The sequence below is a fragment of the Tyto alba genome, unplaced genomic scaffold, assembly GCF_018691265.1.
Source record: "Tyto alba isolate M040663 unplaced genomic scaffold, T.alba_DEE_v4.0 Super-Scaffold_1000006, whole genome shotgun sequence".
Lineage (NCBI taxonomy): Eukaryota > Metazoa > Chordata > Aves > Strigiformes > Tytonidae > Tyto > Tyto alba.
Window position 1 is genome coordinate 17,974,759 of NW_024881272.1, and position 24,810 is coordinate 17,999,568.

Consider the following 24,810-nt stretch of genomic DNA (forward strand, 5'->3'; position numbering starts at 1 on the left):
TGTGACTATGGTTTATATAGACAAATGCATGGGCTTTCTACAGAAAGAAAATGAGAAGCCTGAAGAGGAGGTCTCCAGATGGGAATGGACCAACTCCAGGCAATCCCCCATGAAAGGGGCTCTTCAGAACCAAAAAACTCACCCCTGCCATGGGAGCCGAATAAAACATACAGCAGGCTGTCGTGTCCACTCTGACGTCTGGCCTCTCTCTGTACAGTTAGTGGGACATGGTAGCATATTTGTTACTGCTTTTACAGGGAAATGGGTAGAAGAGGGCATGTCTCCTTTTCTTCCATGATGCAGCAAGGTTAGAAGAGTTCAGGATGTGGGCTTCTTACAGCAACTTTCACAGAGGTAGGAATCTGCCCGTGCTCCTGTGCTTCTACCCTCAAATCTGCCGTGAACTCACACAGTTTAAAAATCAGTTAAAAAGAGGAAAAAAAAAAAAAGTTTGAGGGTATGTTTATTTGCATTTACAGGCCACTTTCTGAGCCTTTGCTCTTGGGCCTTATTCTTGAACTTTTCAGTGTGACTCTGAGCAACATTTTTCCTCAATTTTAATTTATTGATTTTATTGTTAGTTAAAGCTCAGGTTTCCATGCTCTCTTGAGTCAGACTGCAGAGGTGGACAGCAAACACTAACAGTTACAAGATTTGTGATAGAATCACCGGAATGTCAACGTACAGCTTGACATAACATTTCAGGTATTTTTTCCTGTGTTTCCAAAGTAGTTCGTTCCAGGAACAATTTCCATGTGGCCCAAGGTATCCTGCCATGAGAGTGCTGAGCATTTTTTTTCTTAAATTGTTTTATGTTGCTGAAGGAGCTTGTCTGCAGAAGGTATTTCCCCATAGTGCAGGAAGGGAAAATTGCCATCCGATTTTGCTAGATTTATGATATACACCATGGCACATGGTCAAACTTTCATGTAACAGCTTATTTCCAGGTTACTGACATTTTATAGAGGAATTGCTACATAGTTTCATGAAAACAAGGAACATATGAGGAACCCTTTAAAATGTATAAGAAAATAGCTACAGCCTCTTTCTCACACTGCATGCATGCTACTTCCCATGCACTTCAAGGATGACAGAAATATCTGCAAATACTTTACCGTTCAAGGCCCATAAAACCTGCATATGCTGCACATGTTTCTGGATCAGGTTTGTGCATGTAGTGGGTGTTTAGTTCAATCTGAAAATTTAATGCTGAAAATAATGCTTCTCTGTGCTTCCCATGTATTGTGCTTTGTATTAATCTGCACCGAGGAGCCTCACGTCCAAACACTATGGTTTCTGTGAAACGTATGATGATTACACACTCTGTTAGTTCAGTAATTGTGTTGTTAAATCCACTTTGGACCCCTGGTCTGGAAATAAGGAGTAGGTTTATTCACTGCAAATGGTGGGTGCTGTGCCACCCCCACACACCCTCCCGCACGTGTCAGCAGCCAAGCCTCTCCCAGTGTGTCAGGGAGACAAGCAGCTTAGCACTGATGGAGGTCTTGTATCCCCCCAGCTCTGCCCTGGGAAACTTCAGTCCAAGGTCTGAGAGAAGACTTCTGCCCTGGTAACTCTGCCTGCTCCGCTCCGCAGTGCGGCTCTGCCTTGCCAGGAGACAGCTGCTTCTGCTGAGCCCAAAGCAGCTCATCCAGAAAATGATAGAAAGCATCTGCTCAGTATCAGATTTGCTTCCTCCTCCTCCTCCTCTTCCATTGCATTTGTTACTCTGGGTCTCAAGACCTGGCACAAATGTAGAGATGCTCTCCGCAGCCTAAATGCATTAATCATTGTGAGGATCAGTGTCTATCAACATTTCCTCCATGATACATGAGAGCACTTTGAAACTAGCACTGGCTGCCTCTCAGAAATCCCAGTGAAATGTGGATTTCACTCAGCTCCATGCTCCAGGGACGTATACCTCCCAGGCTCTTGCTTCCAGCCAGCCTCATTGTCTGTGGTCCTAATCCAGGAGCACTTTAAGTGCAGATAACCTCATCTAACCCTGATTATAGATCTTAATACAGATGCACAACACGGGTTTTCTGCACAGGTGCACAACCACCCTTTTTGAGGGCTTTTAAAAATCTCATCCTTTCATTCAGTTTATGAGTTTCACCTCTGAGACTTCCTTGCACAAAGTGAGGAAATATCTTACGTAGCTAAGGGAGGGAGCCATGAGGGTTTGTATTTTTCCCTTCTAAGTGGTGTATGTTAAACATTCTGGGACAGAAAGGTCAAATCAAGCTTCAAACAGAAGAGAAATGGATACATTCCCCCTTCCTGTTGACATTAACCACGCAGCCCAGTCGTGGGCACTGGTGAACTGTCTTTGTTACGGGCTCAGAACCTGATCTTCCCTGTGGCTGAGATAAATCTGTCTTCCATTTTCTCTCTCCTTTCCCAGTTATGGCTCCAGCAACTGCAGGTAAGCTAGCAGAGAGCTACAGGGTGAGGGATATGTGTTTAGGTATTTTTCCATGAGAGGCAAAAATCAAATGCAAACATACACGTCTAGCATAACATTAGGCCTAGACACCCTGGTGCTTCAGAGCACCAGGATTAGTGCTCCGCCAAGCAATCCGTGTGCCTCGCCTCCTGCTGTGTTCCTGCACACAAAATACAAGGGTTTGGAAATGGACACATCATGGGTAAAGCCTAAAACTGGCCCCAAGTGCATCGGTTGCCCAGCTCACACCCACATACAAAGGCCAGCTCCAGCTCTGCATGGTTCAGAGACCGCGTGTGAGGCAGCTGCCCCAGGAGCTGATGCGGACTAGACCAGCTCTAGCTTTCTTCTCATATTACGTGTCAGGAATTTTTCCTGTGTTGTGCTTGGTCAGTGGAATTCAGATGCAGAGCCAAAGATTGCTCCACAACCACCTCAGAAAAGCGTGATTCATCAGACAGCATTTGCAAGGGGCCATCCCAGTGCCTGTCCCCTGGAAAACCCCCAGCTACGCCCAGCAATTCTCTGGTGGCAGTGCTTGTAACAGGTGAGGGTGTCACTCAGGTGGGCATTCCTAGAAGACACTCATACACTTATTTTGTCTTTTCAGGGAATGACTGCAAAGAATTTTAATTTACTCAACTACAACAGTATTCCAGTACTACAGAAAAAAAAAATATGGTTTCAATGTTATTTCTGGAAGCTTATATAATTTTTTTCCACTTTCTCCTTTCCTCTGGGCAACACCTCCCCTTTGAATAATTTCACTAAGATGTGTAAACTCTCCAGGATATATACCAGAGAAAGGAGAGCAAAAGCAGCAATCACAGAAAAAGAACAATAAAAACAAAACCCACCAAAATACTACTTTCCGTCCAAGTTACACAAAAAAAATTGCAAAATTCCTTGGCACCAGAAGCACAGGGAATCAGAGCCATCTACTAGCAAGTGAAGGTGGGGTTTCTGTGTGCATAGTCAGGGCTGTGCCAGCAACATTAGGAAAGGTATTTTTACAGATGCTTGAAGTAGAGAGTCTCAACACCCCTTGCTGACATCTATGCCACTGCTAGCCAGACCAGCCAAATTAAAGGCAAGACTGGAACATCACCCTGAGCTGTGATCATACCCTCCCTTGGCATATAAGTTTACCTCAAGTGAAAAGATTAGAGATCCCCACGTATTTATTTAAAACACATAAACTAGACTGCTGTTAAATGTGGGACAGGGTTGCCTAGGATGTCAGCTGTAGGATGTGGGGTTTTGAATCAGAGCTTCATGTCTTCTCAGATTATGATCGCCCAAGGATCTGAGTAAGGATAAGGAAAAAGAAAATTAAAGTTGTTTATGCAGTCCTATAGCCTTGTCAGGCCTGATCCCTTCAGCAAATTAAAGAAATCTGTAAACCGATCACAACAACCAAGGTAACATCCCAACTGTTCAGGACCCATCTAGCCTAGTGAGGGCTGTGCCAGAGCAACTGTCTCTCCATGGATCTTCACCATTTCCCTCCTCAAAGACCCACAAGCTGTCCATTTAAAGCCACTTCCCAGATGCTCTAAGTCACGAGAAAAGCAAAGCTATATACCAGCAACCATGGACGTGGCTTTGTCAATTCTAGCTCTTGGACTAAATCGATACTGTCACCATCTAACTGATGAATAGGGAATGAAAACGAATTGATGGTCTTGGATCTTTTCCCAGCAGGCTAGTGTCTGCTACTCAATACCATCAGAACAAGTATCACTGGGTGGCTCTCCTCTTGAGGCTTCAGCAAAACACACAGAGCAGATACAAGGAGAGACCTGCCTTCTCAGCCATACGCCTCTCCCTGCTTAGTTTTGGATCTGGGCACCAGGGCAGGGCTGACCAGCCAGGTGCTCTCTGCTATTTCCCTGGCTGAATCAGATCAACAAAGACAAAAATCTTTCAGCTATGAGCACATTTCTTTGCCTGTTACTCCTGTCCTTGTAAATATTTATCCCCAAATGGCATTTGAAGATCCACATTGTATACTGCATTTGAATTTGCTCTTGGCATGCCTCGGACAGTGAAAATCAATAAAGGCAGTTTCACTTGCAGGAGTTTGAAGCCATGGTGTTTGACCAGTAAACATCCCAGTCCTTCACTGAACTGAGTTTTCTAAAGAGAACTGCACCCAAGTAAAAACATCACGGGTACTTCTGATCTTAGAGCTTGTAAAAGGATATTCTTACAGAAGCTGAAGGGCTGGATTGTGCAACCCTAACAGCACTGAGCACTTACCTGCACAACCAGCTCATTGAGAAGGTCTGGCACAGAAATGTTCTCCACACGTCTGGGGTTTCAATAAACCAGCAAATTAGTTAATGAAGGACGGCAGCATCTCCAAAATGGCTGAGGTGTCAGACCTGAATTTTAGAGAGTGCATTTTTCTGATAAAGTTAGCATAAATGTACAGTGAAACCCTTTCAGGTAGAAAATGGTCCCCACATACTGATAGGGTACTGCAGTTGAACGATTCCTCCATATGAGTGGAAGTTTTGCATCAGATTTTATTATGGAGGAAGGATTTAGTCAGACTTTTTACTATTTCAGATTGGCAGCAAAAAAGAAGAAAAAGTGTTCACCCAAGTGATTAATTTCAGCAGCTCCAGGACAGCCCACAGTTTCTTACAGGGAAATAATGGGGACTCAGAAACATACAAAAGACCACTCCAAATGCCATAAGTCTTTTAATCCAACAATGAAATTGTAGGCCACCGTCAGCCTGATTTGACAAAGACATTTCTGCCAGGAAAAAAAACTCAAAAAGCAAACAAAACCCAAGCTACAGGGAAGAGAAAATAAAGACTGCAGAGATTTTTGTCAAACTTTTAGCAGGTTGAAACTGGAGCTGCCGTGCACAATGGCTCGAGTGTGCAGTTTTCAAAAAAGGCTTTGGGAAAAAAAAAGCTTTGAATCATTTTGGATGTGAAGCCAAAGGAATTGAGAATAAACATTTTGGGAACAGAAGAAGGTCCATTAAGAGGGGTCAGGGCAGAAGCAATTCACCTCTACCCCAGCTAGTGGTCAAGCTCTGAGAAGCATCCCAGGTTTTTGGAGGAGGTTTTACTGGAGCTCATTTCACCCTAACCTTTATTTGACAGAGCTTCGAATACTGAGCAGTGGAGAGGCAGAACAGCTCTGTGAACAGTCAGCACATTCAACTGTGGATTTCTTTGCTTTCTCTGATGTGTTAGGACCAGTTCCAAACTCCTTGTAATCATTGCATTAATCTCCCAAGCTGTGACTGACTTCAACTCTGCAACGTTAGAAACAAATTTCCACCAGCCTGGCCTTTGACAGCCATTTAGCCACTGCCTTTGTGTAAGAACTCACAGAAGGAAACGAGAGCTGCATCTCCAAATGTGGCGACTGCTCTGGGAGAGAGTGAGAGCTACCTTGCTCTGCTCAGGCTGGAAACATCTTTGCATTAAAAACTTAGCTCCAAAATGCTCTAAAATGCTTGTCTCTGCCCTGAAAAGCAGCACACCCCAGCAACCCCCACCATGCAGGTGAGGTGGAGGAGCCCCATCTGGGCCCTTTTGTGCACAGTGCTCTGGAGAGACACAAAATTGGCAGGAGCCAAGCACCAACCATTTGTCCCTTCCTCTCCCTCTGGGTGCCAGACCAGAGGCATACGCCTGTCTTCAACACAAATGAGGGAGCACAAGGGGTATCTGGCAGTCTCTCATCCCGCTGTGTGGGCAGATGTGGGGCTCAAGTATCCTCTGCTAGCAGTGCCTGAAGCTCCTTCCCTGTTTCTGTACAGGAGCCCACGCTGTGGCCAGCCTGACGGCCGTGCAAGCTCAGACCACTCAGGAACTAGCAAATGATGGGGCATCTTGCACAGGGCAGGAAGGAGAGGGGCTGCTACCAGTGAGGAGCCCCCTGAACAGGGGAAAGGCGGCCAGCTGAGGCACATACCATGGCCTGGACCTGTTTGCATGTCACAACCAAAGAAGTATCTATCAAAGGCTGGAGCTTACACCAAGGAGTAATGTCTCTTCCCTTCAAGCAGAGGGTGGCTCTGTGCTCAGACAACAACACAGGCCAGTCTGGAAAAAGCAAGAGGGGTACGTACTGTGAAAGATGGACAAAAGCGAGGCAGAGAAGGACAGAGAATTTAGTTTTTCTATCACGGAAAGTTACCCCAAGCAGTCTGTAATAAAGGGGTCACGCTGGAGGAATGGCAGCCATGCCCCTGGCTAGCAGCCACGCTGCTGCACTCTGGGCTGTGAGCAGATGCCGTAGTCGCGGTGCATCCCGAGGGGAAGAAGGAGGCTTGCACAGCACACAGCGGCCGTTTGCTCTCCACCAGGGCATTGTGTCGGGGAGACTCCTGCTCTGACAGGAGCCAAAGGAGGTGCTGTAGGTAATAGGAGAATCAGTGCAAAAGCCAGAGCTGTGCCACAGCAGAGGTGGTTTCCATGTAGTCACTAATCCTCCGCGGAGCTCTCTCCCTTCCTTTGCATCCTCCTGAGACTACAAAAACTCATAGCATCTCCAATATCCTGTAGCAATGACTTTCACAACTGCAAACCTCCAAAACAACACCACAGCAAAATATTTTTCTACTAAACCGAGCGTTTAGGGTTTTTCTTTCCCAAGATGTGTAATTCACAGCTACAGACAAGAACAGAGCCAGCCCTGCAAGCAGTGGTGCTGCTGGGCCAATGGCCTCAGGGCAGTTTTACCCCAAGTCCTTGTGAACCAGCCCAGCCCTGCTGCACATCCCAGCACCAGGAATCCCTCCTGGCCACCCTGGCCTTCTCCACTCTCATACACCAAGGAGCAGTAGCTCACACCGAGGCCCGTTAGCTGCTAAGCACTGGAAGTGCTGTGGCCAGCAGGATAACAAATGGAGAACCAGCTCCTACACACCTTTTTCCACATCACACAGGACTGACATAGTTTTATAATAGTCAGTGCCTAAGTCCAGTCTGCGTCTGTCTGTTCATCCTTTAAGCTTCTTTGAACTTAAGTCTTGCACAGAGCTAATTACACTGCCAACATTTTGCTAATAATAGCAGCAGCCCTTCAGGAGTACTGATTGCAGCCTAACAAAACTGCAGCGATGCTGGATCTCTGAGATCGCCTCCAAACCAGCCCCTTCTCAGTCTGGTGAGGAGAGAGCAGCAGATTGTAAAGCTACAATGCTCATTTTGGGACCCTCTGAGTCCCACCCAGGCTGTTCACTGGTGTTTCACACCCCACTCCGCCTGCTGCCTCTGAGCTCCTCTGGGGGAGTCAGCAATTAGCAGCCCCGTAATGAATGTTAAAAGCATTTAATTAAATGAATATATTCTGCATTAAACGTTGCTAAAGCTGATCAATGCAATCACAAAGATAAATAAAGCGCCACAGGCACAAGGACCTTGTCTATGTGGGACAGTAACCTGGAATGCCTTCCTCTGAAGATGCACTTACCTTTCACAGTGGGTGTAATTCTTTTGTGGGTTAACTCCTGCCGAGATACCCCAGCTGGGAGCATACCTGCTCTGCAAGGGAAGAGGTGGCTAAGCTCAGCTTGGCTGCCTCATGGGGAGGAGAAAGGCAGGCTTCAAACCATGGTGCAGCACTGCTGTCTACATGATCATATTGCAGTCTTTTAATTACTTCAGAAAAATGATTTAATTAAGGCCTCTTCTGTACAGTTCTAGTTCAAAACCACAGACCGTCAGCTTTACTGGTCCTAAACCGAAAGAAGAATGGTCCCCGAGAGAGGATGCACTAAGGCTCCTTAGGCGATGCCTGTGTGGACTCAGAGCTGACCTCTGTCTAGCAGAGACGGCACAGGATCTCTGTGGTTTCAGACCACCAGCACCTGGGGAAAACACCCTTGCTTTGTGTGAAGGCTGAAATTTGCAATGAGTGGGACAAGCACTCAGCCATAAATAGCTTTGAAGGCTTAAAGAACTTTCCAAAGTACTAAGCGTGTGAATTATTCACGCACACTAGTGCTGGCTTGCAGGGACAGTGCTGCCTCACACCCATTTAACACACTCAATTTTAAAGCCAATTTACTTAACTAGATTTTAGTACAAAGACAGCTAGAAATGTATCTCACCCCCCTGGGTCAGATCATGGTGGCATCTTCTTAGGTCTCAAATACACATAAACATCAATACTGACAGCAAACAATTTACAGCCCAGCTGGCCTTTGCCTTTTGTTAAACACATTTCCCAATTTTAATAGGTTAAAACTTGAGGTCCCAGGAGGCATCTGGTTTCCAGCTCTGTTGTGCATTACAGCTCTACAGACCTGGGTATATACCCGGAGTCTCCACTTGCCCAGCTTTTTAAATCCATAGGACATCCTTGCAGCTATAGTGTGGGAAGAAGTCCACAATAAAACTCCCGTGATAGATAAGATCCCAGAGGGCCTGGAGACCAACCGCCACCTTCAGATATAGCCCCTGGACCCTGGAGAAGCCAAAAGCAAACGGCAGCAGCAGAATCACCTGCGCCTGAGCAGAGGCACTGAGGCCGTGTGACACCTTGCCACTCTCCCCTGCTCAGCCATCAGACCAAAGTCACCGTGCAAACTGCCTCCGAATTCCCTCTCTGGGGAGGCCGCCGGGAAGTCGGCGCGGCCAGGCTTCATGCAGGGCTGCCCGCTCAGGAGGGGTAAGCAGGAGGGTTGGGCAACCCAGATGCACAACGCGACACTGTTGCTGCTGAGGAGTCTTGTTCTGGCTGTGTGTCCCAGGGGTCAGTGGCTCTACACCAGGAGGCCTCAGCCCAGATCCCACATGCCATTACAGACACCACTTATTTTACCAAACTTGATAAACTGAGACGATTGAGGAGAGCAACATGAGTTACAAAACAAACACACCTGAACAACACATGAAGAAAGGCTGAAGGAAGGGGCTTAGCTTAGGGTAGAGGAAAAATTCAACGGGGTGATGAAGAAGCACTGCAGAGGGGGCTGTGACAATCATCAGGAGCTCCCTGCATCCTCTGCAAACAGGGCAAGAAACATGCAACTCCATTTCCAACAAAGATAGGGGAGGCTCTTAAGACAGACAACAGCAGGAACCCTGGGGATGCCTATGGAAATTGCAACCTAAGGAAGTTACAGAAACCCTTTCCTCGGAGGGCTGCAGGATGCGCGCGGCTCCCCCGGGGCTGCGTGAGCTAAAGTTGGGCAGGACCCCACCAGCCTCAGCATCACCCCCTGCGCAGCACTTCCATGCGGTGGCCTGGGACTGGGAGGCTGGGAGCCGGGAGGGAGCTTCAGCCCCCCTGTGCTGGCAGGGCTCAGCCCCGCTGGGCTATCGCCTGCCAGCCAGAGGAGGGAGAATCCCTTCAGGGGGGGAAGCTGCAGCTCCACGATTAGACTCTGGCCCTTGATAGCACCCAGGGATTCTCTGCAGAGCGCTGCTGAGCACGCAACCAGGGCAGGGGGGCAGCCCCAGGTGTGGCTGCACTGGGATAAGCATTAACGGTTCTGCAGGAACAAGTTTATCGTGGGTACTTGCACGGGAGTAGGAGAACATACAAGCAGTAGCTACGCAGGCACCCTAAGGCCCTGAGAGATGGGGGGGGCAGAAGAAAGGAGAAAAACAAACAAAAAAAAAGGCAAAGAGTCATAGGGTGCTCTGAGGGTTTGAGCTTGGCTCTAGGCAGGAGCAGCTGTAACTTGCACTCCAGTTTTCACATGAAAACTTCTGAAATTTCAGGCTGGGGATGGGGGCTCTACAGCCTCTCAGGACTATTTATTCCTTCCCCCCCCGCCTTGTTCTGCATTTCCTCCTATTATCATGATGCCTATCTTTCAGACATTTTTATGGGCAATAGGTTGCATTCAACAGCATTCCCTTTATTTTGTAGCTAAGGACACAATCTCATGTGGCATCTCCTGTAGATGACACCTCAGGAGAAGCGGGATAAATCTGGCTGCCCTAGCAGAAGGGAGCCTCCGCAGGGTGCTGGCAGCAGCCACAGCACCCAGGCCTTCTCCCAGCCCGGTTCTGCTGGGGCACCTCCAGCAACACCCTCTGGGGTAAGCTAGCCTGCCCCAGGCCAGCAATGCCGGCTCCAGAGATGTTGCAGGGTGGTGTTAGGGAAAAGGTCTTAAAATCCACTTTAAAAATCCACCTGAAGCAGCAAAACTACCCAGAACTGGTTAGCAGAACAGCAACGTGTTCGTGCATTTATTCCTAATGGTCTATGCAACCCAGTCCCAACTCAAGATTTTGTTGTTTATGGGCACAACATGCTCATTTTATGGGAACAGACCTGCTCTGTGCTGGAAGACTTCCTGCAAGCAACTGTGGTGTTAATTTAGACGATGGCATTCTTCCCAAACAGTCATTATTAAACCAATAACCCTACATTACCTCCAGCATCAAGGGGCAACATGCTGTTGGAGGCAAGACAGAACAAAGGTCCTAGCTGTAGTAATTGCAAAAGGGCTTAGGGGCTGTTCTCTTCAGGGAAGGGAGAGAAATGCAGCCTGGCCAAACTCCAGTTCCTGTGGTTTTAAAGATCCTCGCTTGAGTTGTATTGTTGTGTTGATGTGCAGCATTAAAGAGCTGCCACTTCTGCACCCATGCCTGGCTGAGTTACAGGAACTATTTTCAGCATCCCTCTGCCAGAAATGACATCTCTCATGACTTTTACCGTGGAATGGATGCATGTTTGTAATCAGCTTGGAAAATCTGTTTCTGTGCTTAATTCCAAAGCCTCATCTTTGCTACAGAAACAACTGTACTCAGTTACACAGCTTTCCCTCCCTTTAGCAGCATGGGGAATGATTTGCTGTCCTGGGAAATTGGTCACAGTATAAGCCCACGGGGTTTTGCATCATCAATGTTTGATGCCTTCGGTTTAAGTGCTGAACACACTGTACAGGCACAAGTGGACAGCCCGAATGGGAACTCTTCTGTAGTGCCATTTCAACCAGTGAAACCAATTGCAAATCATCTGGGAAACCCTGAAAGCTAATCAGTAGTTTGTGCAGCAAATTTTATCAGTTAGTAGTGGGAGGCAAGGGGTTAATGCCAAGGTAAAAAACACTATAGAATTTGTCTTATTTATTTCAATGCTGGTAATCTTAAGGATCGCCTTGCATGCTTCTACAGCAAACTTGCTTGAGAAACATTTTATTTAAATGCCTTCACAAAACGTCTTTCTGAACAGACCACCCAGGCTTTGCTCAGCTTTGCAAGAGCAAGGATATCAACCACCAGCTGAAGGTGAGGCAGGCCAGCCATAAATGCATTGCACCATGGCTGTGGATGGCCTTCCCACCACTGGAGAATGCAACTTTTTGCACTGTATCTGTAACCAAACTGATGTTAGCTGTCCCTTAGAGCTCCCAAATTTCAGTCTTCCCAAGCTGCTTGGGACACAACATGTCCACACAGAAATCTGTCTCGGTCTACTTCTGCAAGCAAATAGATTAATACATTTCTAATCAGCTGGTTTGGCCTAAACAGAGCACCAAGAGTTGCTGTCTGGCTAAGGTTCTAGCTGTGTTTCTTCAACAGGGAAGATGACTAAGGAAACAGCTTGCCTAGGGAGGCTGGAATCTCCATCACTGCCTAACCCATTCCTACATCTTGCCAAGCATCTGGCAGGAATGAGTTCTTTCTGCACCGAGGTAGGGTGGCAGGCTTAAAGACATCTTGAGATATCTTCTAGTCCCGCCTATGATAGTTTGCTGTCTAAATCAAATTGTTCTGGGATCACACATTAGAAACGCATTGATAGGGCTCTGCCATGCAGCTAATGACGAGATTGCCTGTGCCTCTTGAATCTTTCTACATGACCTCATTTCTACAGAATTTGTGTTTTCACAATCATTCATGCATTTTACCTCCATTAAGAATCCCCAGCTTAGAGAAATTTAAATCTTTATAATTTCCTTTTATCCAGGTGTGGAGAAGATTGTGTCAAAACCAAAAGTAGGTCTCAGGTCACAGGTTTAAGCCTCCGTCCTTTCTTTGGACTGAAGAGCAGTGCCATGCTCCATTTGATCTTCAAGGCCAGTTGTTGCACAGGCAATAATCCCATCAAACAGCGTGACAGCAGCCCAGACAAGCTACCCACAGCCCACTGCCACTGTGCGCTATGGCTCTGCCATCAACACTGGGATGCCTCAACAAATTTGAGGCTTAGCATCCTCACAGGTTCACATCCCACAGACCCAACAGAAGCCTCATTTTTCATGTTCATAAGGAGATGCAGAAGAGTTTAACTTAGGACTGTCAGGTCCCTGCACAGCTCCCTGTCTCGGGAACAGAGAACACTGATAGCCAAAATCTGCTCCTGAAATAAATCAGAATGACAGTCAACACCACAGCTGTAGAGGCACCTCATTTGTTTAACTTGACTTTAAATAAAGGAATCACAGTCTAGACCATTGCCTTCACATAATGGTACACCACTAATTTCCGTGCGCATCCATGGAAACACAATATACAGAACAGTTATTTCTGTAATATTTTTATTAAAAATACAGTCCACAAAGCAGATCCCCCATACCCAGACATGACTTACAGTTTCTGGGCTTCCCCCTTTGCTACCAGAGAGGGCAGCTCATGACTGCAAAGCCATTAATTTAGCAGCAGAGAGCCTTTCACAAGTGTCAGCATCCTCCCTTACACCAAAGAGGCATGATGCCTGCTCAGGACAGCCATAGCTCTGTTTGCATCACAGGAAGCATCATCCAAAAGGACAATTTATTGCAAAACTAAAGGATCTTCACAAAAATGCATTCACAGTGGCAGGAGCAAACAAAATGGGCAATTTCCCACTTCCTCTCATTTGAATGAATACAGTAATTTTTCTTCCAGGGCCATTTTGCATATTCTGCAAAGCTCCATTAGCCAAATAAAAACAGTGGGTTTTGATTATATATATGAAAAAAACAACCAACTAACCAAAACCCCTATCCTCAAGTACTGCATTCCAGTTAGAAGCCATACCTACGGGATTTACTAGAAGCAGCAACTCATATCGCTTCCTTCTTAGATTATAGGCATTGCAGAACAAGTTCAGCATAAGATACTTGAAATCACAGATCTTACTACACAATCACACTTTTCCCCCATTAAAAAAAAAAAAATTAGAGGAAGATATAAACATCTTATTTATTAAATCAAATAGAAATGCAAAATATATTTCACATGCCTTACATAGAAAAGAGATGAACTTTCAAGACTTTAAAGCAAGACTGTGTCAGTTGACACGCAGGAAATAAGAACATCATAAACAGTCACAAAGAGGAGGAAGGACTGGGGGGAGGTAACATGGGGATGGCAGGCAGTTCCTCCCCACTCTGAGAAAGCTCTCCTAAAAACAAGAATGGAGTTTATGCTGAGCAAGCATCACAAGCCTGAAATTAACTTTAACATATACTTATTTTGGAGGAACTTGTCTAAAGAAGTACAATTGGCTAACAACTAGTCAAAACAGTGATCTAAATTATGTATACCATACTCATATGAAATGGACACGGGTTTATTTTTTGAACACCGTTAGGGACAGTAGGAGAATCTGAAACACCAAAAGAAGCTTTTAAAAGCTGGATCAATCCTGGGCCGCATTCTGTGTGGCTCCACTATTAAAACAAAAATTAAAATAGAACTACTTTTCTAAATATTTTAATTACTTTGTCATCCTCCAACTCTTCCTCCCTCCTACACACAGTTTCTTGGAAGTTGAAATGACACTCAACAGCAAATACAAAGCATACACCAATATTATATTCCACAGTTTTTCTAAAGAGTCAATAGTCCAGCAATTTTAAAGTGATCTATGTGCAAAAAATAAACACATGAAAGAGTTTCTTAGGAAAAGAAAAAAAAATCCTCTGCAGCCTTAACTTCTACTTAAAAATTTTGAGGATTAGCACTAAATTTCCCAGTGGAGGACAGATCAGTAACTGCAAGTACTCTGCCAAACCTGTGACTTGGTGTTGCAGAAGTGTCAACATCTCAAGTTTACTACCTGCTGGCAAATGGAAAACAGACTGTATCCCCAAAAGAAGTGGGGAAGTCACTATTCAGAAACTGGTCTTCTGAAATACATAAACATACGGTGTAGCTATGTATTCAGAGACTGCTACCTACAGCTGAGAACAGTCCTTCCAGCATGACTAACAGTAAATGATTAACAAAATGTGCAAGATTTGTAAGAGCAGTATTTGAAATGTTCCTGACTGCTCAATGCCCCTAGGCCTAAACTATCCCCTCGCTAATAGTGGTATAAGTCAGGGCAGCTCTGGTGAAGTTACAGTAGAAATCGCTGTGCATGAGGATTTCTGTGTGAGAAGAACAGTCCCTTGAACTACAGACTAGTTCAGTCCTGACCACACTACAATAGGGAATTGTGTTTAAACCATGAGTAATCATGTAATCATCTCCCAGCATAGTACTTCTTTTCTGCACACATGGAATGTAAATGGCCAAGATTTACAACTGATGATTTTGCAGATTTAATGGATTATATTTCTTTAATGGTCCTGGCAATGCAAACTCCGTTAAAAAAACAGCACCAAAAATCCAACGAAAAAAAAAATCCCACGCTCACTGCTGTCTGCTTTTTTATTTGATGACTTATCTGGCACACAGTTAGGGTTTTTTAACAGTGCATAAGCGTTCAAAAAACATCAAATTACTTGGGCTGGGGTCGGGGAGAAGGGTGGTCCCCTATAGTTAAAGTCCAGGTGTGGAAGACACACCACAATAGGTGATAAAGCTAAATCACATTTGGGTAAATTGTAACTCTTATGCCTCTATCATTAGTCTAGTGAATGGAGCATACACCCCAGTTCCTAAGCAAGGGCTCTGAAACAAAACAATCACCAATTCATAACATGCCTTGAGTTTCCCAGATGAAAACTCGGAAAAGGAGCAAAACATGAGCAGTAAAGTCACTTGGTGTCTAATGGCTTTCAAAGTCATCTTGCAAAACAGTTCAAATATCAAAACTATCCCCAACCTGAAAGCCAAGTGGCAGTATTCTCCCTTTTACCACCCACTGCTGCGTGGGACAGAGGTGTGTTATGGAAGCTGAGAGGGAGACCAGCTGCGGGAACATGACCAGTCTTTGCTGGTGTGAAGGAATAGTACGCTGGACCACAGAAGAAATCTCACCCAACAACATGAAGCCTTGAGGATGAAGAATGAAGGCAAACACACTTGGCCTGATGCAAACCACATACCTTAATGCAGGAAAATGGTGGTTCTGGTGCAGTTCAAAGCACAGCCAAACTGGCTTCATTTGCTGAGGATGGCTAAACACTAACAACACACACCAACATGTGTTCCAAGTGCTGTTAGAACTATACCGTATACAACATTTATCCTGGGTTTTCCCCCCATAATGCACTAAAGTAAATCCAGACCTTAAGGAATAACTTGCATAGTAAGAAAAGGTCATCAATTTAATCATTTACTTTAAGCAGGCAAGCAAATTTGTAAACATTCAAAAGCGGTAGCATCCAAGTTACAAACAATTTAAGGAAAAAAGAATTGAGATTATTAAGGTTCTTCATCCTCTCAAAAATTTTTGAAATAATCTTTTAAAACACTGCAAACATTGAGCACTCTGTTACGCCTCTTCCCATCCTGCTAGTAGTCCTGCCTTCCAAGGAATTCTGTTTTCTAAAACGCACAGTCTCACAATTGCCATACTGTTTAGCATTTGCCATTTAGAAGTCAGCTACCGGCACATTTCACCTCAGCCTAAATCCCATTAGCAAAGGGAATGCTTGTGTCTTGATTCAACACCTCTTTAACCTCCGAGGGCAAAGCATCAAAGAGGTGATCTTCCACCACGAGCCCACTTTTCCTGAGAAGCTGACACTGCCCGAGCGTGGCTGGCAGACGGTCCAAGCAGTTTCCCTTCAGTTCCAGATGAGTCAGCTGCAACAGTTGACTAACTTTATCTGGGATTGAGGTAATACAGTTTTGTCCCAGACTCAAAGTCCTCAACTTAACACATTTAAACAACTGTTTTGGCAAAACGTCGACTTTGTTTCCTGTGATGTGAAAATGCTGCAAATTTTGAAGCAAACCTATTTCCACTGGAATCAACGCAATTGAATTGTAGCTTACATCCAAACACCTAAGTTTCTGTAAACTGAACACTGCAGCTGGTAAGGATTCAAGTTTGTTATTGGAGAGATAAAGAGACTCCAAATTCTTTATGTGGGTAATAGAGGAAGGAATGTTGACTATTTTATTGTGCCACAGCTTTAAACAAGTCAATCTTTTTAAGTGCTGGAAACTGATTATTTCTTCAATTGTGCGTATGCTATTTGACTTTAAATCCAGTTCCTGTAAATTAGAGAGGCTGAAGATGGCATGGGGAATTCTCTCCAGTTCACAGTTCTGCAGTTCCAACTCTGCAACATTTGTCATTTTCTTAAGGCTATTGAGTACCACAAGCTTAGTGCCGTCATTATGAATGACTAGTTTTGTCAGATGTGGTGCCACATCTGTGATATTGGGGGGAATTTTGGTCAAGTTGCTCTTCACATGGAGAATTTTAAGGTGTCTCAACTCTCTGAGAGACTCAAGCCCTATCATTTTATTGTTTTCAGAGTTCAAATTGCCTATCAAGTACAATTCACGGAGGTTTTTGAGCAAATACACCCACGCAGGAATTTCTGCAACATCTGTGAATTTCACATGAAGGCATCTCAAGTGGTCCCGGAGGAAGCTGAAGGCAGTCTGCTCAACCTTCGCAGGGCAGTGGCACAGATGAAGCTCCTGAAGATTTGTCATCTGGGAAATTTTCGCTGGGATTTTCGCTTCAGGAATCAGCTCCAGTTTCAACACATCCAGATCCGTCAGATCAAACACTGCATCAGGGACCCCCGACAGCATGAAGAGATGCAACTCTTGCTTGTCCTGGGCATTGCGGGAAACATGCTGCCGCAGCTTTTCAAAAGTCCATTCATGGTTTAAACTAATTTCCCGTAGTTTGTTCTCACTTACCTCCGACAAAAAGACACCAAATCGCTTAGAATACAGCTGGTCGTACTGATCTACCATATGCAAGAGAAATGCAAAATCATTTTTGACATCAGGGATATCACTGAAGCTACTCTCTTCTCTGACCTTTTCAAAGGAATATTCTTTTAAAGGTATTCGGAACAGCCAGAAAAGTGTGTAGAGGCAGATAAAACCATAGACACAAATGAGGGAAATATAGCTGATAAGCAGCTTCTTCAACATGTAAGCCATGTTGTGTGTACATTCAAACTGTGTGTAGCCAATCAGGTGTTCCACTTTTGGGTTGCAGATGTGTTCAAAACTAATGGTGTTGACAAAGTTTGCAGTATAGCAGAGAATAAATATGAACTTGACAGTCTTGATGACAGTCTGGCCAACATAGAGCTTGTAAATCAGGTCACTGTCCTCCACGTGAGCTCGGAACTTACGGACTTTCTCAAACAGTGCTTTGGCTTGTTCTCCATCTTTCTTATCCAAAATGGTGACACTGGGGACCTCAATCATCGGCTTGTCAGCTGAAAATTTGAAGCCAGACTTTGTTATCATGGGAGTGCTGGCGCTTGGGCTTCCTTCATCACTGCTAGTAGAAACATACTTGGGCAGGGACTGGGCACCAGTTAACCTCTGTTTGTTCTCCTCAGAATCCTCACATGCTGTTTCAGACAATGCTTTTGTAGTCCAAGGAGACTCAAAGCACTTCCCTAATATAGACACAAAATGCTCAATTTTTGAGCAAGTCTTGGGATACTTGAACCAAAAATTGCTACTGACTATTAAAATGATAGTATGGATGAGAACAAGATAGGGAAAATACTTTGAATACCAAGGAAGAGCCAAATGATAACACATCTGGTTAATAAATACGTATTGCTGAAAATCCAAATTTGTTTTACGGCCTGAAGAATCTTTCTGCTCCTTCTTCAGCTCCTGGCCTGATTCAGTAGGTTGATACTGAGAAGAGGTAGCTCTGCTCAGAGGTACATCAGGTGTTACTGTAGGAGCACTTCCAAAGGAAACCGTTCTCATTGATGCTTCTTCTCCTTGACCAGTGGTTGTTTCAACAGTGGTAAAGTCAGCCTTCCCTGACGTGCTGGGTTGTGCTTTTGAATTTACATTGGACTGCAAAACTGGCAAGCAGACCACCTGGTCTTTGGTCAGCTGCATGGTTCCAGCAAAAATGGCGACCATTAACATAACAACAGCTAGATAATCCATAAATACATCCCACCATGGTTTCAAGATACGGTAAGTTGGCTGGATGTCATTGAGCGATGCAACTTCTGCAAGGGTAAACATTCCTACAAAAGAACAAAGACAAAATCAGTACTGTTGACTGGTGAGCAGGTTATTTTACCATTTAATAACAATCACCACATGACACACAGATCCTCAGAAGGTTCCAGGTTTCATTATGCTTTGTTGCCTGTCACACATTGTCCATCATTCCACTCAACACTTTTCTCAAAGGATATGTACTGAAATGATACTTTAGCAACAAAACAGAATTTTTCACGCCTCAAGACAGATTACGTTTATGTGTCTTTGCCACTTTACAGTACAAGCAGCAAGGCCTGCTCTGTGCAACTGAAACATCTGAAAGGTAAAGTGCTGCAGTTGATATGTAATAGTAACATGAACAGCAACAATTGCTTACACTACACAAAACCTGATTCTGTGAAAATTACTGCTTGAGCCTGAACATGTGACATCCAGCACTAACATTATTTTGTAGTACCTTGCAGCATTTAAACAAAATAGCATTTGTTAAATGCTTTGCACCTGCTCAAGACCTGCACACCACACTTGAGGTCTCATTACATTATGAGCAAGGTGTCTCATCTCTTTTCATCTAACACAGTAACAGTCAGTGTCTCCCACTCAGTGCTATTGAGCATCTACATTGTTTACCAGATTGATTGGCTCCTCTTCCTTAAGTACCACTGCACAAGTGAAAGTCTTGCAGTTACTACGTGAATATTTGGCACAATTTTTTAAATGTGTTTGGATGTTTTACAGTGAGAAACAGTTATACCCTGTTCATTGGACCAAATGATACTGTATATTTTTTTTTTCTCCAATTAATGAAGAAATAGTCCTTCCTCAGAAAAATCCAACCCAGCTAACCAAGAAAAAAAACCACACAACTTTAACATAATGGAGAAATTTTTTTTTTTTTTTTTCAGATTATCATCACAGCCTGGTGATTATAGGAAGCTGGTTAGGCCACGTATCATAGGAGCATGCTGCAAGGCTTTCACTTTAAACATATGCACTGTGAGACAGTGGCAAACCGATTGTGTGAGAATCCAAACCTCTTTGCAGCTTTAAATAGCTTGCTTTGCTTTTGTTTTGACAAAATCTAGAAGACTCAATTTATCATTTTTTTAAAAAATAAGCTTCCTGTGTAAGCAGGATGTGGTAAAATCATCATTTTAACTGCTGAACTTGTAACCCAAATTTGCCATTTCTAAAGTAAAATATGCAGCTTGTGTGCACACATGGAGTGGGGAAGGAGACAGGATGTACATTACCACACAGAGTCTGGCTCCCTTTGGTTGGGAGAACGGCTTAGCAGAGCACCAGGAGATCAAAGCAGGCAGTATAAAGATGCACCAGTTTTATTATTTTTAACTTGTAGCATACCAATTCGTACAGACCTGCACCTTACAAACCCTAAAGGACAGTGTCCCAGGCAATGAATATACAACACGGTCATTTGATTACTTCTAGCCTACATTTCTCTGAAGATAACAACAGACATTTCTATACACAGAACTCAAATACCACCTACTGCCTATATGGCCTAAGGCATGCATTAGCCCCTCTTCTTCCTTAAACCAAGGCAAGCAGCTCCCGTGATCTCGGTCTGCAGGAAAGGCCAGGGATCTCCGTTATGGAGCCTAGCATGGAGCTCACAATGAAAGCATCTCCACCACAGCAAGGGATCCAGCTCCTGGTCTCCCACACTTACCTCCCAGAAGCTTTTACCAGTTTTGCATACCTAGTCTGGGATTTGGTGAAGGCAGCCGGAGAGGACAAGGTTTTCTCTCACTGCCACACTCATTTTGCTCCTCTTGGCACAGTTGCCAAAATGTAAAAGTTAAGGCTCAGATCCTCAGGGAACGGGCAGAAGGAATTTCCACCTCTGTTTTCCAGCGGGCAAATGAAAGTCTAATACTACTCTCCCATCAGCAACACAAGTTATCAGAGTCTCAGAGCTCTCCCAGCTCCACAAGAGCCTCCTCCCGGCAGCACGGTCCCTGAGTCGTTCCCCAAGCATCTCTGCAGGCTGTAGTTGCTATAGAAGTGCTGAAGGACACAGACCAGTAACACACCCCACAGCTATGAAAGCCTCACAGTGCTTTACTTGAAGTTAGCTACAAACTGCTATTTTCTTGAATGTCTCCCAGTGCTTACCTAGACTGATTCATAGCACAAGGGCTTGACCTAGAATTGCTACCTTTAACATTTAAATAACAACCATGCGCAAAAGATTGGCATTAGTCATTTGTACTAATATAAATATAAATGGACCCTCCTTACTCCTAAAAACAATTGCCACCTACCCAGGACACTACCACAAAACAGCAGCAGAGGGTTGTGGGTTTTTTCCCCCCTGCATGGTTGTTTTTGTTGTGTTGTTTATTTTTTCATGTCTTGGAAGCTGGTTGGAAGGGATGCTCTCATGGATCTCCAAGCTAGTTTCACTGAGGTCTCACCCACCTTGGCACTCATAAGAACTTCTCATCCATTAGGTTACTAGTGCAGTAGTTCAACGGGAGAGCACAGAGCCAAACGCTTAGCAAGGACAAGTCGTGCATGCTTTCCACAGTTGTGCCGCCGCACACAGAGCTATGCAATGTGCAGGGAGAAGGAGGAGGAATGACATGACTGCTGTAACAAACATGGGTAGCTGCTACTGCTTGTTCCTCTGGGGCTAGCCTTTCCCTCAACTTTGCACTAGCTAATTACGTGGGAAGTTACTTCATTGCGGTTTGGGGCACAACCTGCAGAATTCCTTTCAGAGAATGAAGGTGGTTTTTTTTGCTTTTGTCATGAGAACACATGGATAATGCACTGAAACCTAAGCGCTGCAGACGTGGCTGCTCTAAGCAACTGAAATAATGGAAAATAAACGAGAGAGTACAAAGTGGTTCCAGCTAGAGACTTAGAAAGAACAATAAAAAAAGCTAGAGCTAAAAATCAGTTCTACCAGACCTCTGTCTTGCACACACACAAAAAGATTTCACAAAAGGTTAGGAGACACAACAGAGCCTGTGTAATCCTCTTTGTGAGGGTGTAGGCAGCGTGGTGTAACAGGAGCTTTACACCGAGAAGTACCACATTCAGTGCTCTGAACATGTCTTTTCTTTCACGTTACTGATACTCACAGAAGAGCTGCTATTTTGGCAGAGATTAGCAGTTATAAAATACAAAAAACCCTTCTGTGGCATTACTGTCTAACACTGTGCCTCGTAAGAGAGGCAGACCTTTTTCTAGCTAGCAAAAATAAATTCCAGGAGCTGAAAACAGGTCTCTGTCCTCATACGTCTAAAATATTTAAATGCTCTGAGTCTTAAAAAACAGAATGAAAAACTATAAACCTACACACTGTATAAGACACATTCTGACTGACAGGCTGCAAATAAATTTGGTATTTTCTCTCTTAAATTCATCATTACACATACTGGTGTTTGATTTTACAAAATTAATAACCACAGAAGTTAACTTTTACTTCACTTTTGCAGATGCTTAGAAATCAAACTGTTAAGAGATACTCAGAACAACAGGTCTCTACAGTATTGTAATGTTTTGGAGTTTTCTTTATTCCACAGTTAAATTTAAACTATTTAAAGCTTTTAAAACCCGCTTTTAAAGTCTACTGTCCAGAATATTTCTTGGAACAGGTAGACAGTATTTTCATTGCTTATTTTCACTTCCTTTTAAGGGTACCAAATTGAGGTTGGAGTTTCATGATAAATTGCAGTGATGACACAGTAGTAAGGAAAAGGGAAAAACAAACAAACAACAACAAAAAAAAACCAACCAACCAAAAAAAAAAAAAAACAAGCCAAAAAAACCAAACAAATGCGAGTCTGTGTCTGTCAGGTAGAGCCTGCAAGTCCCTGCCACAGGTGGTCTCCCCTCAAGACCAGTGCGTGCTCTATCCACAACCCCAATGCAAAAGAAGGTCTGTAAGCAGGTAGCTCAAACTGAAGAACAAAGTACTATGCAGCTGAAAAGCCAGAATGTCTGATTTTTCATGGTGAAAACATGCCTTTCAGCCCTTTTCAGGGCTCATAAGGAACTGAATGGACCTTGAGGCTCAGTAGAACATGGGGTTTTGACACAAGATTTAGACCCAAACTAGAAAACTGTGGCTTTTGAAGAGAAATAATTTTTAATTCCCAATATATAATTTCAGGACACAGTCTCCCTTTTAAAATAGCATATTTTATTTCAGTTTTAATAAGCATGGGTTTTAATTCAAGCCTATTGCAGTATAACCCTTAGGGCAGCACAGCTACACAAAATAAGGAATACCTTTAATTGTAGCCAATAATCCTTTTTCCTCCCAAACCCTTTGTCTCCAGTTCTGTAACTTGGATGATGTTCTAGGACAACATTAACCTCTCCCAACTCCATCTATTACCTCCAGCTGTTTACTGGATGCAGTCTCTCTCCCAGGAAAAAAAACAAACAAAACAAAACAAACTTTTTTTTTAACCGAAACAAATGCAACTGTTCCACGCACAACTGTTTCTTGCTACTTTCTAACTTCAGGTGGAAAAAACTTACAGTTCTAAAGCAGTGTAGTACTAGCTCCCTTTTCATTGCTAATGTGATATGAAGTTCTAGAACTAAACCCGCTTTATTTTGCAGTTATATAAGTTACAGTGTAAATGGAATTTAAAAAAAAATAGAGAGACAATGACAATACAATTGTTCTAGGTTACAGGTCCATGTTAAATCAGCAAGGGGAACAGCTACTTTCATAAACCGTACTTCTTACCCAATTATAATCCTTTATTCACCCTTAAAGAAAAGCTATAATAGGAAGCTCAGAATGTGATTAACCTGGTGAATTTTTCTGACATAAGTCGGACTATAAATGCTGAAACACAAAGTAGACATATTGGGTTCTTTTCCTAAGAAACTGTTCTAGCTTAAATACAGAAGTTAGAGGAAAAGGAAACAGCAGATTGGTATGTCACTGATGTTTATTTACATCCTACTTCTTCCTGTACTTACTGACAAAAACTTCATCTGTCTGCCCCTGCAATTCACTGGCTCTCCTGTTGTAAAGGCATATTTAAAGTTAAAGCAAATTCAAAGTTAGAACAAACAAATAAAAGAATTGTAGTACATGAACATCTCATTTTACTTTCAGGTTCCCAAGACTCGGAACAAGCCCACTTTGTTTCAGGAAACAAAAAGATTCTTGCATTAGCCTTGTTGCCACAACTGGTCAAGAATTTCCTAACAAAAAAACAAAACAAAACAAAAAAACCCACACCAACACCCCCCCCCCCCCCCCAACATTTCTAGTTGAAAAGAAAAAGTGCTACCATGAACAAAATTGTTTTCTTCCTTCCCACAGGAAATTAAGGAAAAAAAAGTTTTCCCATAACTAAAAGGCTTTGCTAGCTTGCTTTTGATCAAGTGATCATAGGTTTAAATTTATTTCTGCTGTGTATTTTACTCTCTCCTTCCGCCAATCATTTCTACTTCCTTTGCTTTTCTACTTCTGCAGTATCCTATTAAGGCAGGCAATTAGACCTTAATGTAATGAGAATGGATGAGATTCCTCTTAGCCAGGATGCTGCAAATATCAATTGTTCCACAGACAATCCGCAAACATCAAAAAGACGGTACCATCCTTCCCCCACCCCCCCCTGAACCAAGTGTAAGGAGCCCCAGAGCCCTTGTAAAATAACGCATAAAGACATTCAGAAAAGAGCCTATGAATGAATTTATGCATTCTGAGCGTACAGACACATTCTTCACCTGCACTAGTTATTCAGTTTCTGAGATTAAGAGAAGTTTAAAACAAACTGAAGGAGGTTTAACCAAAACACAAGTACGCTTTGGGATCTAGTAAGAGAGGGAAATTGTCCCTGCTACTGTAGCTGGGAATATTACAACTATTCTTAGCCCTGTCTGCAGCTCCTAGTATGCTGGCTGAGGCACTGCCTCTGGAGAGCCGAAGAGAAGCAGTAGCCCATTTGAAAAAGAGATGTTAACTCTCTACTGCTTTATTCCACGGCGGATTATTGTACTTTGCCCTACCTGACTCGACTCAAGTTACAAAACCAGTTTTCAGGTACAACTGTAACTACAGCTTCTCTTCTCAAGCATCTTGCA

At 43.8% G+C, this 24,810-nt stretch overlaps 1 protein-coding gene across 6 annotated transcripts in view; it reads right to left on the reverse strand.

The window, feature by feature from the left end:
- Window positions 1-12,909: 12,909 nt before the first annotated feature.
- The window catches only part of LRRC8D (leucine rich repeat containing 8 VRAC subunit D), a 54,844-nt gene continuing 42,943 nt past the window's right edge, over window positions 12,910-24,810 (reverse strand). For 5 of the 6 annotated variants that reach the window (XM_042808054.1, XM_033000607.2, XM_033000610.2 and 2 more), the window contains one exon: window positions 12,910-18,743. In XM_042808054.1, coding sequence (XP_042663988.1) covers window positions 16,171-18,741 — 2,571 coding nt within the window. In that variant the 5' untranslated portion in view covers window positions 18,742-18,743 and the 3' untranslated portion in view covers window positions 12,910-16,170. Of the gene's footprint in view, window positions 18,744-22,989; window positions 23,066-24,810 lie in introns of those variants that run through there. The other variant, XM_033000611.2, reaches the window with a different exon arrangement.